Source organism: Rhinopithecus roxellana, chromosome 1 (assembly GCF_007565055.1).
Source record: "Rhinopithecus roxellana isolate Shanxi Qingling chromosome 1, ASM756505v1, whole genome shotgun sequence".
NCBI classification, from domain to species: Eukaryota; Metazoa; Chordata; class Mammalia; order Primates; family Cercopithecidae; genus Rhinopithecus; species Rhinopithecus roxellana.
In genome coordinates, this window is record NC_044549.1 from 157,429,919 (window position 1) to 157,445,103 (window position 15,185).

General features: G+C 41.1%; 1 protein-coding gene across 4 annotated transcripts in view; it reads left to right on the top strand.

The window, feature by feature from the left end:
* The window catches only part of OSBPL10 (oxysterol binding protein like 10), a 329,028-nt gene that overhangs the window by 96,109 nt on the left and 217,734 nt on the right, over positions 1 to 15,185 (top strand). For all 4 annotated transcript variants that reach the window (XM_010354464.2, XM_010354465.2, XM_030932578.1 and 1 more), the window contains 2 exons: positions 4,654 to 4,829; positions 8,001 to 8,080. In XM_010354464.2, the coding sequence (XP_010352766.1) occupies positions 4,654 to 4,829; positions 8,001 to 8,080 (256 nt within the window). The remainder of the gene's footprint in view (positions 1 to 4,653; positions 4,830 to 8,000; positions 8,081 to 15,185) is intronic.

Consider the following 15,185-nt stretch of genomic DNA (forward strand, 5'->3'; position numbering starts at 1 on the left):
TTAACTGTGAAAGGCCATGCTGAAAGAACACTTGTTTAGTCTGTTGCAATTTTTTTCTAGTCTGTTGCAATTTTTAATCAGATAGTATCCCTCCAAATATGATAAAAATTTTAACTGTCTTTAGAAGAAGCTTACACTCCTTAGTACACGATTCAAACCTGTGCATTTGCATTGAAACTATTTTAGAAAGCAGTGGAAACATGTTCTTTTTTTCCATCTGAGGCGGAAAGTTAGAGATGTCAGTTTGAAACAGGTAACGTGAAAAATCATTAATGTGTCCTTATATCCTATATAATGTGACATCAATTGGTTATTCTGTCATCCTTACTGAAAAAATAAAACAGCATTCTATTCATTTATTTGTACCAGCTCCTAAATAATGTCCTCTTCAAATATATAGTTATTTGTTTGAACAGGATGTGTTTGGGAAGCTGCCTCTAGGAGACAGAAAAGCTGGCAGGTTCTCTGTGAAGAAGCTGGTAGGAGCGGTAAGGAGAGAAAAGTTAAACCTTTGCTTCATTCCAATCAATGGCATGGAGTGGATGGGGAAACTGAGGGCAAGTTACTTTGCCTTTTCATTGAAAGTTTATCCCCTTCCTTTTCTACTTCCCTCTGTGTAAGAGTGGCATGTGGCCAGGTGTGGTGGCTCATGCCTGTAATTCTAGCAGTTTGGGAGGCTGAGGTGGGTGGATCACCTGAAGTCAGGAGTTCGAGACCAGCCTGGCCAATGTGGCGAAACCCCGTCTCTACTGAAAATACAAAAATTAGCTGGGCCTGGTGGCAGGTGCCTGTAATATCACCTACTCGAGAGGCTGAGTCAGGAGAATCGCTTGAACCTGGGAGGAGGAGGTTGCAACAAGCCGAGATCATACCATTGCAGTCCTGCCTGGGTGACAGAGCAAGACTCCATTTCAAAAAAAAAAAAAAGATCAGGTGTGGTGGTTCACGCCTGTAATCCCAGCACTTTGGGAGGCTGAGGTGGGCAGATCATCTGAGGTCAGGAGTTTGAGACCAGCCTGGCCAACATGGTGAAACCCTGTCTCTACTAAAAATGCAAAAAAAAAAAAAAAAAAAAAAAAAAAAAAAATTAGGTGGCCCGTGCCTGTAATTCCAGCTACTGGGGAGACTGAGGCAGGAGAATCACTTGAACCTGAGAGGTGGAGGTTGCAGTGAGCCGAGATCATGCCATTGCACTCTAGCCTGGGCGAAGAAGCGAGACTCCATCTCAAAAAAAAAAAAAAAAAAAAAAAAAAAGTGGCATGCTTGTGGAAGGGGATGCTGAAGTTCTGTGTCTGCAGGTATGTGGAGGGGGGCACACGTGGCACAACGTGCTGCAGTGTGAGCCTAACTAGTCTCCTTCCTCAGCTTGAAAGGATGATTGTTCACGTTCTGACTTGCCATGAGCATTGTCTGCACAGCTGCAGTCATGGCAACATTAAATACAGGTCAAGTGGAAGACACTCCTCGAGAAGGCAGAGTCAGCACTTAAGTTGAGCATTGGCTGCTCAGAAGTTACCCTGGTTCTTCTCTCATTGACGGAGTTTGTCTTTTGCCCCACATTAAGGAATAGGGGCAAATTTCAAGTAGAAGGATGTGAAAATAGAAATAAAGAAGGGTTTTTTTGTGTCTTTGTTAATGTAAGGCTAGCAGCTGCTGTAACAGATACTGATCCCCGTGGCCTAATTAAAGTTTCTTTCTTATTAATATAGTGGTCTGCTGTGCGTGTTGCTCAGCAGGTTGTGCTCTTCCAGGTGGTGATTCAGGGACCCAGGCTCTCCCAAGTTGTGCTGTAGGTTGTCTCCATTCCAGTGCGTGTGTGCGCACTACTGCTCACATTCTATTGGCTGAAGCTCAAACAGCCACACCCTAAGTGCAGGGAAAGCTGAGAAATATGTTCTGGATGTGACTTCTCTGGAAGGGGAGGAAAGGGATTTGTTGATGGTAGTTTACGTCAGTGATTTTCACACTTCACCTGTGACAGATTACCTGGAAGCTTGTTAAAACCCAGAGTTTATGATTCAGCAGGGCTCGGGTGGGGCTCAGGATTTTCCATTGTTAACAAGACCCCAGGCAACGTTGTTACTGCCGGCTTGGTGATCACACTTTGAATAGCCCTGGTTCTGACGTTTTTGCGTCTTCATTTATCCACGCTGTTCATGAGAACCAGAAATATCTTTATTAGAATGACTTGAGAGATAAGAGGGAAGAAGAGTAAAATAGATACGAGTCTTGGCCAGACCATCTGAAATATTAAAAATAATTCAAAGTGGATGATTTCTTAGAGGACTTGGAGCTTTGGAGGACTGCCACCTGGGCAGTCATGTGCTAATGAGATGGCTGCGCCTTGCTCCCTGGCAGGGGCCATAAGTAGGGACCTCTATTGCCAGGCAAAGGAGCTTTCAGCTTCATTATCTCTGTTGGAGCAGGGAGATTTGGAGAATGAAGGGTGTAAGTTAGGTCCTGGAGAAGTGATATGGAAAAGTTATAAGGAAGGACTTGAGTGAGAATCAAGGAGCTTGAGCTTGCTGGAGTAGACCCAAGTCTGAACTTTGGACACAGAAGAGTTGAAGTTGGATTTTAAAGTTCTTCAAGTCTCAGGATACCTGTAACATGGGGATAACATCTCTTCTGTTAGGTTATTGTGAGAATAAATTACGTTAGAAGTTCGTAAACTTTCCTGGTTGTTGGTGCTTCTAGGTTAAAATAAGTATCTAACGGATTCATTTTTGAAGTGGTTAGTTCCAAACATCCCCATACATACTTATGTCTAAACAACTCAGTAGCTATTTGAAAAAATAATAAATATCAATTGAAAGAAAAATAGTTTCTTAAATAACCACAGTTACTTATTAATGGGATGTATGTACCTGTGGGTGCTGCACAGCTTTTCAAACCTTGGAATCATACTGGACATTGCTGTTCTCTTTTCCTGTTCTACGTTGATGTTTTTTTAATTGTAGCACCTGCTGAAACTCTTTGCAAAAATATGATGGCATCGAAAGGAATGTAGTGCAGTGTAATATGAAAACTGTGGAAAGTCCGAGTTGGTAGTGCAGACTGTAGGTATGTTGACTCTTGCCATGTATCCCTCAAAAATGTAAAATATATTGCATTGCCTGTATCAGTTCACTGTATGACTCAGGTGCTTTGATGCATGGATGGAGAAACGTGGGATTTAGTAGGTTTTTTTTCTTTATTCATTCCTTTCACAAGTGTTAACAGAGTAGCAATGAAGTATCAGGCACACTGCTGGGTGCTGTGTACAGGAAGACACTTTCCACCTCCTCAGAGTGTAGTCTAGTGGGGAAACCAGTCATTGAATCAGATAATCACACAAATGTAGACTTCAAATGGGGCCAGTGCCATGAGGGAGCATTTCAAAGTGCTACAGGAAAGAATATTTGACCTGGTCAGGAGAACTTAACATGGCGAGAAGGGGTAGGAACCATATTCCAGGCAGGGGGAGTAGCATTCTGGGCAAGGGTTTTTCAACCTGCCGGTGGTGAAGGACCTGCTTTCCCCCATCCGCCAGCTGCACTGTTATTGATTCATGACTAGTATGTAGCTTGTGTGGACCATGTGTGTTTGACAACTTCTGAACCATTGAGACTTGTCCAACTGATCTCTGCATTTGGATATTGAAACGGAGCCAAATGCAGGAAATGTTTCAAAAGGCTGTGGTGGACTGGTAACAGTTTGTAGACCATCAAAATTTGCAGACCACACTTTAAGTAATTGCACCAGACAGTGGGAACAGCATGTGCAAAGGTCCTGTGGTAGGAAGCAACTTGGTGACTATGAAGAAGAGAGAAAAGACTAGTATCAGTGGAAGATGAAGTGAGAATGTAGAAAAGTCAGCAGGGGGAGGCCTCGAGGCCATAGTAATAATCTGAGGCTCAGGTGAAGACATTTCCATCCTGGTGGAGAAGGGGAAATTGTCTTGACTACTTCCTAGGTAATAGCCTGAGAAAATTAACAGGCCAGATATTTGGCTACAAAGATTCATTGTGTGATTTAAGCAAATTGCAGTTCTTCTTTTACCATGGATGTAGAGTTCAGTGGCATTTCAACATCTCAGAGCAGGGGGAATCCTTGCTTTCATGTGAATGGGCCTGCTGGAGTGTGTCCAGGTGGTTGCAGAAGCACCCGCAGTTCCATGACGGATGCTGCCATGTCCTCAGGCTCCTTAAGGTACCCATGCCACTGGCAGGAAGTTGGAGACCAAGCTTGCTGCTGCTATCTGGGTGTGAAACTACCTCTACTGGAGGCCTTGTGAATTTCAACTGTTCCTGTGAATTCATATGGAGCATGTTGCAAGAGGCTGTGTTGCAGTGCTTCTGCCGGTCTCTGCCATTCTGAGGTTTAATGTGGTATCCACGAATACTGGGTGAAGTGTGGGCATGGCACTAAATCCTGAGTGGTCCTGGCCCTTGCCCATAAGTGCCCCATTATGAACTCCACTCTGATTTAAGAATTCAGTGCTCTGTCCCTACTCAGGCTAACTTTGTATGGGCATCTGGGAGGGACTTTTGCTTTCCAGCTTCATGGATGTGGAGTCTTGATGTTGACTTCTGGATCACTTTGCTTTTCTCTGCTTTGCTGTGCAGAATAGGGTAGGAGAGAAAAATGATGTACTGTGGTTTCTCTGTGCAGGTACTTCGTACTGGATTTCGAGGCTGGCATCCTGCAGTATTTTGTGAATGAGCAAAGCAAACACCAGAAGCCTCGAGGAGTCCTGTCTTTGTCTGGAGCCATAGTGTCCCTGAGCGACGAAGCTCCTCACATGCTGGTCGTGTACTCTGCTAATGGAGAGATGTTTAAACTGAGAGGTGCGTTCTTCTCCCAGTAACTTTTCAGACAGGCCTCGCGGACTACATTTATAGTTGCCATGGTGATGGCTCTCTTGTTTTTTGATTTTTTGTTTCTGTAAATTGCCTTTGACAGTTTGCTGTGTTTGGAGGACTCTGTGGTGACACACACTGCCCCTCTTATCCCTGGGGTGGGGAGATGGAGCTGACATTAGGAATTACTTGTCCTAATTAACTGAGGAATTAAGGACAAAGGAAAGGTGAGTGATTGCCAAAGCAGCACGCCTTAGGACTTCGAAGATCTTAAGCGTTAGCTCAGTATATTTTCTTTGACCTGATAGTATGAATCTTCACTACAGTGCCCTGTGAGGGCTGTGCTATGTAAGGGCAAAATAAGCCCTTTAAGGGTGCGAGCGTCTTCCTCCCAAAGTTTCTCTACAACCATTTCTTGTTAAAGTGCCCCTTTGAGTTTTGTTGGGTCCACTGTTGTAGAGCCTGGTGAGAATGGAGTTAATGTCCCTTTGTATGCTTTCTTCCCTTTTCTTTGCCTCTTGAAAATGGATATCTTTGCTTTAGTAAAGGAAAAAATAAAATGGATACCTGCCCAGCATCTCAGAGATGAGGATGACTTTCCAGGGAGTCCAGCATTCGCCCTCAAGACACATCCATTGCACAGAATGTCAGACTTGTAATAGAATTACAGTGTAATTTGATTGCTAGATCATTCTACCAGGATCTGTTGTGATTGCATTGCTGTGATTCTTCTGCCACTTTTCGTCTAATAAAATAATGAAACGAAACAAATCCAAATGCCCACATGTGCGTGCCCGCACACACACACACGGACACACACACACACACACGGACACGCAGAGTCTATATTATTTATCAAGGCCTGAGGAAAAGTAGTATGTATTAAGTATTGAGAGGTGGTTGAAAATTCTGCCTTTTTTATGCAACATTTTCTTTTGACTAAGTAAGAGCTAGGTACGAAGAAATGGCCACTTGCTATCTGTTCGTGACCATAATGAGTTGCCTCTGCAAAGTCCAACTTTCGGTCTACATTCCTCACTTCTCAGCCCAATTTTCACCATTCTTCTGCCAAGCTTTACTACCCAAGAGATGGAATAAGCTAATGTTTATTATCTCTATGCAAGTCATATTTCAGAATCTATAAAACAATCCAAAAACCTAGGAAGTAAAAATGTCTATAGTTGATAAAATTTTTTCAGGAATGTGATAAGATTCATGTTCTCTTGAGATTCATGCAGTGTGCATTCCAGCTGGCTAGATTTATATGGGCCTTGGCTTTGCTTTGCCATGTATTGCTTAATAAATTGTCAGTGCAGAAACAATAGCAGACCAAAAACCTAATGGCACTTTCCACCCTGCCTGTGGTTTATAAAATGACACAAACCCATACAAAAGAAAAATCCAACTGATTTAGCAATTGAGCCATCTTGTTTTGCCATTGAATCATTCATATCCTTTGGATTATTAAGCCCTAGGTTTTTTTTAGAGGGCAATTTTAATAGCAAATATAGAGGTTTTATGATCTGCCTGGAATAATCGCAATCGCTAAATTTAGCTAAAGCTTAACTATAAAAAAAGTCAGGATAAATTTCTGCATGTTTTTGGCTTGTTCCTAGCCCATCCCACAAGGAACTGGCTGTTGGTGTCTCATTTCCCATCTTACCTGCACATAGTAGGAGTTGGATCATGATATCATGAGATGCACAGCTTTTGGGAGTATTTCTGATGCAAAGCCTTTGGATAGGACTGCCCCAAACTGGCAATTCTTCAAGTTTACTAAGGAAAAAGGCCCTAATTTCTGCAAAGTCCTTTGTCTTTGGAAGTTCATTTCACCTGGCACACTCTGTAAATCAGACTTGCGCAACAGGCCTTTTGACAGACAAATCATTTGGGGTTTGTGGAAGCCGTCTTCATGCCTTAAATGGGACTAAGCCAAAGAATTTCTCATTTAGTAACTCTAGATTTCTTCACCTGAAAGTTCAAGCCAAAATCAGATTTCAGGGACAAATGACACCGAGGCCCAGTTTTGTAAACAGTTATAATTTCCAAGAAATCGTTGTTGTTATTGTTTTTTTTTTGTTTTTTCATAGTCAGCATTTATGCAGCTAGTGTTATAATATTTATGCAGTTATTTATGTGGTTAAATTGATGATTTAGATTTCATTAGAACCTGTTGTGTGCCCATGATATTTAAGAATAACTTTATATATATTATTTGAGAGGTAGGTTATAGACGGAAGGATGTGACTGTACAACATGGCTACTTGCACTTGAACGTCTCTTTGGGGGAAATTTGAGGCTCTCTAAGGCAGCATTTGGTATCTTGCTCTTTCTAATCGTATGAATCTTTGAGAACATACTAAAATGGTAATTCAACTGAATACTTATTTTGTAAATGCTAGTGACACCACAATACAGCCCTGGTAGATAGTAAAAGGCCCTGGAAAAGTGCCCTTTGAGGCCAGGCGCGGTGGCTCACGCCTGTAATTCCAGTACTTTGGGAGGCCAAAGCGGGTGGATCACGAGGTCAGGAGATCGAGACCGTCCTGGTTAACATGGTGAAACCCTGTCTCTACTAAAAATACAAAAAAATTAGCCAGGCGTGGTGGTGGGCGCCTGTAGTCCCAGCTACTCAGGAGGCTGAGGCAGGAGAATGGCGGGAACCTGGGAGGCGGAGCTTGCAGTGAGTGGAGATGGCGCTGCTGTATTCCAGCCTGCGGGACAGAGTCAGACCCCATCTCCAAAAAAAAAAAAAGAAAAAAAAAAAATGCCGTTTGATACTCATATTAGCTACACAAGGTTAGAGGCATTTGAAAATAAGCACGTGGTTCCTTCCTTGCTGCCTTTTTAAAGAAGTATTATAGAAACGATTTTTTTCAGACGAGGTTAAAAAATGGCAAAATTATTCTTACAATGGGTATTTCAGGATCCATTTTTCATATGACTCAAGAGAGAATGTTCCGTGGAGAGTCAGTGCAGTCTCTGTTTTGGTGTAAGTACAGGCCGCTTGAGAACGCTGTGATCTGTGCTCACTTCCCTACCTTCTCGCTACCTCTCACTCCCCAGGCTCCCCACCCCCTTAGGTGGGTGTAGAAATAAGTTGGATGTGTTTTGGAACAACCTCTGCAATCATTTCTTTCTCTTTTTTCTCTATTTTAGCTGCTGATGCAAAAGAGAAACAATTCTGGGTGACTCAGCTTCGAGCTTGTGCCAAATACCACATGGAAATGAATTCTAAGGTAAGTCACCATGAGAAAGGAAGGAGGCATTCGAATAACCAGCATGGCTTTCAGCCCCCTTATTTGTTTCTGTGGGGAAGGTGTTTTTCATGTTATTTTTAAAGTTGCCCACTGCAGTGGAATTCCTACTTGTCCTGCTGCACATAAATTTAAAGCCGGGAGAAATGCAGTAGGATTTTCTTGTAGGTAGAATACGAAGGCATGCAGACACTATGGGAACCAAATCTGGAGAGACACTTTTGCATTCTGTTGTCACTTTAGGCAGCTGTTAATTGGTCTATTGTGAAGCTCTAGGGGATGATTTCATTGTGGAGACAGAGTTGTCAGATTTACCGTTTGTGAAGACTAGTAGCCATCACCGATCCTTAAATAAAACCTAGTCCCCGAATTGCTTATGTACTTTGCAAGGAGCTTCAGCATTCCTAGTGTATAAAAATGTTCTCGGGTAATTTGGCATCCAAGTATGATTTATTCTCTCCTGAGGATCTTGTGAGATCTTGTGTTAGGTGTGCAGGAGGTAGGAGGGGGGCATTTTCATGGATTATTGTGGAGGATTTACAGTCACTACAATACAGGAAATAATTTTAAAATGCATTTATCTAAGGCAATAAATATTTGTTAAAATTAATGTTCCAAGGGCTACTCCTTTATATCATTAGTTCAAATATAGTTATTGTAGTCAACTGCTATCTTTTTCCATATTCCATGCATCTGGTAGAAAGATCCACACTTGAAACTTCTCATGATTCCATCTGCTAGAACCTGCCTGCTTTCTGGGTCAGGGCCATGTGAAATGTCTTTCTTAGATACACCTGGCTGTTCTGCCTCCAACTACAAACTCAATTTCTTCATAATTTTTTTTTTTTTTAAAGAGACATCCCCTTTTCCTTAACTTGCTTAGGATGGTGGCACTTACCTGTAATGCCTCACTTAACTTGCCCTAAGTCGAATCTTCAGGAACTGTAGGTACAGCCCTAATGCTAAAGCATTTTCCTCTAACTGGCCTTCTTTATTTTCCAGGAATTATAGTAGGAGTTCTCAACATTTAATTGGTACTTTATATACATGTAGGAAGTGCAATTTGTTTTTGTCTTTTTATATGTGTCTTTACTTTTTATAAACCAGAATGGAAGAAGATAAAACTAAAAGGACTTATCCCCACCTATTGTCCTATGTGCTCATTAGAGATAGTTGCTCTTAACTGTTCTTGCGTATGTTTCTAGGCATGTGTTACTGTGTCTTCGTATGTGTATGTGTATATAACTGTATCTACATAAATACATGTTTTTATACAAATGAGATCACATACATACTGTTTTCTCCTTTTTTTTTTTTTTTTCTTAACAAATTTTGGAGATCTTTTTATATTAGGCACATGGATTTACTTGCGCTCCTTTTTGGATGGCCAGATGGTGTTCTTAGGAATGGATGTCAGTGCTTTATTTAAGTCTTCTACTAATGGAAATTTAGAGTTGTTTCCTTATTGTTGTTGTCACATACAATGCTGTAGTGTGTGACGTCTTTGTGCATATATATTCTTATGCCTCTAGGTGTGTATCTGTAGGATGAATTTATACCAGTGGAATTGCTGGATCGTAGAATGTGTCTTTGAAATTTTCATAGATGTTGATAAATTGTCTTCTACAACAGTTGCCCTTATTTGTATTCCCACCACTTCTGTAAGGGTTTGTTTCCCCCTCTCATTAATGGGTGTTATTAACATTCAGGTTTTTCTGTTCTCACAGATCAAAATTGGATACCTCATTATTTTTATTTTCATGTCTAAAATCATGACTGGGGCCAAGTATGTCTTCAATTGTTTATTGGTCATTCTTAAAATTAATGCAAACTGCCAGTTTGTATCCTTCACTTGTTTTTCTGTTGAGCTCATTTTTTCCTCTTGATTTGTAGTAGCTCTTTATATACAAAGGATTTTTTTTTGGTCTGTCACTTGTACTGTTGATATTATCTCCTAGTATACAATTTGTATTTTGAATTTGAATAAAATTTTTGCTTTGTAGAATAAGTTTTTGCAGGCAAGTTTATGGGTATTTTTATTTTTGGCTTTTGGTTTTATATGATATTTAGAAAGGGTATCTCTGGTCCAAAATTATGAAAATATTCTTCACTGTTTTCAAGGAGTTTATAGGTTAATTATTATATTTAAATCACTGATTCATCTGGAATTTATTTTGGGAGTGGGAATTGAGGTAGGGGAACCAACTTTAAGTACCTTAATATTTTGATGAATCATTGTAGAGAAGGAAAATTAAAGGCGTCCTAATGGTAGTTAAAAAAAAAAAAAAAGAATTTGAAGATTCTTGGAAGCAGAGTTTGAATTCCTGATATATTCTCTGGTTAGCTTCAGGAATACTGACTAATCTATTAATATTAGAATCAAAATAAATAATTTAGAAGTTTAGGCCTGGAGAATTTCTTATTTGAGAAATGGAGATGAAAGTGCTATTATCACTCATTTATATCCTAGCTAGCATGATCAACTAGGGAATAATAATTTTAAAACTATGAACAGACCTTATTATGCAATGACAGCATTATCAAATTCAAAGCTGCTTAAGCAGAAGTTAAATAGTGAAAACAGAGATAGGCTCAAAGTGAATATAAACTTGGTATCTAATCAACTATAGTATTGCTGCTTAATTTGCATCATGGTTATTAGGAATATATGCCAAGCCTCCTCTTCACCGTGTTTCTTTCTTCTCAGCAGATCAGATCCCTTTACAGTAGACTATAGAGAATACTTTCCCTACAGCTGCTTGGAATTTTGCCTTTTAAAAACTCTTATGTAAAATCGTGTTCAGGGTGGGAAAAAAAAATGAAATTGTGTTCCCTGGAACAAACATTAGGCAGGTAAAATGGTGCTGTAATTCAAACTCATTTTAGTAAGAACTACAGGATAGCCAGATGCATAGAACTGTAGAGCTGAAAAAGGCTTTAAGGATGACCCAGCCAGTGGTTTCAAAACCCAGACCTGCCTTAGTCACTACCTGATGAAGTTTTTCCCCAGTCCAGAGTGAAATGAGAAAAGGAGGAAATTATTCCCAAAGATAACTTTATTCAAAATAAATGACTATTCTTTTCAAAAATTATGTTGCTTTGCTTTTGGATGGTTAAAATATTCTTCCTTTTTATTGTAGAAGATGGTAGAATAGAATATTGATTGCATTTTTTAAAAATTGAGTTTTATTGGAGTATAATTTGCATGCAATAAAATTTACTCTTTTTAAGCGTAAAGTTCAATGAGTTTTGACAAATATATAGAGTCGTGGAACCACCACTGTACTCACAATTCCACCCTGCCAGCAGCAGGTTCCCTTATTACCCCCTTTATGATCAGTCTCCTCGCTGACCCCTCCGCAACTGGCAACTGCTGATTGGTTTCCTATCTATAGTTCTGCTTTTTCTAGAATGTTCTATAGGTAGAATTATATGACCTTTCACATCAGACTTCTTTTACTTACAAAAAGTTTTTGAGGCTGGGTGTGGTGGCTCACGCCTGTAATCCCAGCACTTTGGGAGGCTGAGGCAGGCAGATTTCTCGAGTCTGGGAGTTTGAGACCAGCCTGGGCAACATGGTGAAACCCTGTCTCCAAAAAATACCCAAAAAATTAGCTGGGCGTGGTGGCGCACACTTGTAGTCTCAGTTTCTCAGGAGACTGAGGTGGGAGGATTGCTTGAGCCCAGGAGAGAGAGGTTGCATCGAACTGAGATTATACCGCTGTACTCCAGGGTGGGTGACAGAGTAAGATCATGTCTCAAAAAAAAAAAAAAAAAGCTTTTGAATTTCATCCATGCTGTTGTGTGTATCAGTAGTTGATTCTGTCTTTACATTTTAGCTATTTAAGTGGAATTATGGTACTTTTTGTTCTTACTATTCTTACTTGTAAAAATCAAAAGTGTGAATAACCCTAAGTCAATTCCCAGACTTAAAAAAGAAAAAAATGTATTGACCTTTGAAATCTAGAGGTTTGGCTATCTCGCCCAGCCTCCATTGGTTTATACACAAGGGAGCCCCAACCAGGAGGCTGTGATGCTAAGACTGGAACCTGGGTCTCCTGCTTTCTTGTCCTTGCTGTGACATGTAGCCTCACAGATGTCAGCTAGGGCCACCATGTGCTTCCCTCTGTGGGTGGTGGGGTCCCTTTTAGGACAGTTTCTGATTCTGCATGGACAGAAACTGACAAACAGACAAAATCTTGCTTTTCTCCATGTCACACAGGTTCATCCTGTGGCTTCCTGTGTTACTTGAGGTGGAGTCACCGGGGTATGGGATTGGTCTGCCAGGAAGACTAGAATACAGACTTCCTCTGAAAACACAAACAACAAAACAAAACATCCAGCATTTAGTGCATTATAAAAATTAAAGCAGCATTGATGGGGAAAGTGGTAGGAGAGATTCATAAAGACCATTCTTATGAGAATCTACTTGTTTATGACTTTGAAGGTCTTAAATGCAAGAAATGCAAGGGTTAGATTCGTGTGTGTGGGTGTGCGTGTGTGTGTTTTGAGACAGGGTCTCATTCTGTTGCCCAAGCTGGCATGCAGTGGTGCAATCAGTGGTATAGCCTTGACCTCCCAGGCTCTCAATCCATCCTCCCACCTCACCCTCCTGAGCAACTGGGAGCACAGGTGCGCACTATCATCCCCAGCTAAATTTTTGTAGAAACTGGGTTTCGCCACGTAGCCCAGGCTATTCTCCAACTCCTGGGCTCAAGCGATCCTCCTGCTCTGCCCTCCCAAAGTGCTGGGATTATAGGCATGAGCCACCGAGCCTGGCTTCTTGTGGTTTTTATCAAGTGGGTGGTGTTAGGAAACTTCTCGGATAGGAACAGCGGTGTTACAGGAATTCAGTAAGCACTGAGGGTGAATCAGGAACTGGCCTGTTGGCAGAAATAATGATAATTAATACTTCATACTTGTGTGAGCTTCATCCATGCTTGTGCTGCTCTTCACAGAGGCTTGTGAGGTAGGCGGTATTATTTCCATTTTTATAAATTAGAAAATGGAGGCCAACTGAACCTAAATGACAAGCTGAAAGTCACACAGCTGTTAAGTGGCTAAGCTGGGACAAAAGCCCAAATTGCTTAGCATGCTCTCTCTTCTTTCCATCTCCCATCCTAGTTTACTGGCATAATTTGAATAGAAAGGTTCAGCCCCAAACCCCTGAGTCCCATATTTTCATATATTGCAGAGGAAACAGCTCTGGAATAGGATGTCTGCAATCTTGATGTAATCAAAGGAATCTTCCTTCAGTCTTCTAAATGGATTCTGATTCTACAGTTTTTTTAAGTGATATTTCTTAAAATTACATCAGCCTTTTGCACTCATTTTTTGGGGATGTAAGCTTATACAAGGTGAGCATTTTGGCGGTGGAGGGGAGGGCAGTTCCTGTACACTTTGAATGAATAGTGTCTTCTGATTAGTTGAATATATCCATCTTTCAATTCATGACATTCTGGTTTAGAAATGATATTGTGGGGTTCAGAGTGAGAAGACCTGTTTAAATCCCTGCTCTGCCAAGGACGTATTGAGCATACTTGTTGCCATTTTTGTTCTTTCTGAACCTCTGTCTCCTCATCTTTGAAATGATGATCTCTGTCTCATAAGGTTGTCATATGGCTCAAGCAGGAGAGTGAAGTGAAAGCCATTTGCTGACGTGAGGCACTCCTCGGAGTTGGGGGCTTAGTAGCAGGTGCTGATTTGCAGTAAGGCTGCTTCTTGGAAGTTCAGACTCTTGGCCACCCTTGGTGCTTTGACAAATCCCTCAAGGAAAACAACTTTGCTTTTGAATCCATTCATGGCTATATGTCTGTTTATCAGTCTGTTTTTAGATAGGCCCTACTCTTTTCAAGCGACCACATCAAAGAATGTAGGGTCATTCAAAATCAACAAAAGTCAATATTTGGGAGTGAGGTCGGGAGATGGAGAAATTTATGAATACTGCTGTTTTCAAGTTACTTTTGACCTTTGTGAAAAGTGGGTTAAAAGGGACAAAAGTCAAGTGATCAGGGAACATTTAAAAGACATTCATACAAGAAAATTTTAGTTTCATTGGCTTTGATTGTGAATGAGAAAATTTTTAAAGGCCAGACTTGATGGAAACTTACAATATTTTCAATAGTATTTGGATTTTTTTTTTTTTTTTTCTGGACAAGGAAGGTGGATTCATCTGTGGAGATGACTTGTATAATAGCTTATGAGTCTGCTGTGATGCTAATTGGGCTTCAGTGTCTTCTTCCCTGACCTTTCATTCCTGAAGGCTAAATGTGTGCCAGATAGTGATGCTTATCACTTCCTCAAGTAGCACTTGGCAGCCACCTAGACAACGGTGGGGAGGTGGAATGTGGTGCTTCAAAACCTGATGGAGCTCAGGGATTGACTTTTTGGTTCAGGTGGCCGTTTTCTGACTGGCATTCCCCATCCTTACTGCAAATGTATTCTTAGTGCCAGCTCATCTCTAACAACTTGCAAAGGCCTTTTTTTTTCTACCATGGAAGTAGCATTTTAAAAGATTATGAATATTATCTATGCACCATATAAAACATTCAGAAGTTGGCCGGGCGCGGTGGCTCAAGCCTGTAATCCCAGCACTTTGGGAGGCCGAGACGGGCGGATCACGAGGTCAGGAGATCGAGACCATCCTGGCTAACACGGTGAAACCCCGTCTCTACTAAAAAAATACAAAAAACTAGCCGGGCAAGGTGGTGGGCGCCTGTAGTCCCAGCTACTCGGGAGGCTGAGGCAGGAGAATGGCGTAAACCCGGGAGGCGGAGCTTGCAGTGAGCTGAGATCCGGCCACTGCACTCCAGCCCGGGTGACAGAGCGAGATTCTGTCTCAAAAAAAAAAAAAAAAAAAAAAAAAAAACATTCAGAAGATAGGAAAGTATTTTAAAAGATCACCCCAGACCCCACCCCCAGACATAATCTGATGCTACCATTTGGGTTTGTGGAATCCCTCCAGGCACTTTTTAATGTGGGAAAATGCAGAGAGACACATGACTCCATTTGGAGGTCCATCCTGCCCGTCTTTTTTTCCTGTGCATTCATATGTACAGAACTTGTACATGTTTCGTTTTCGTGGGCA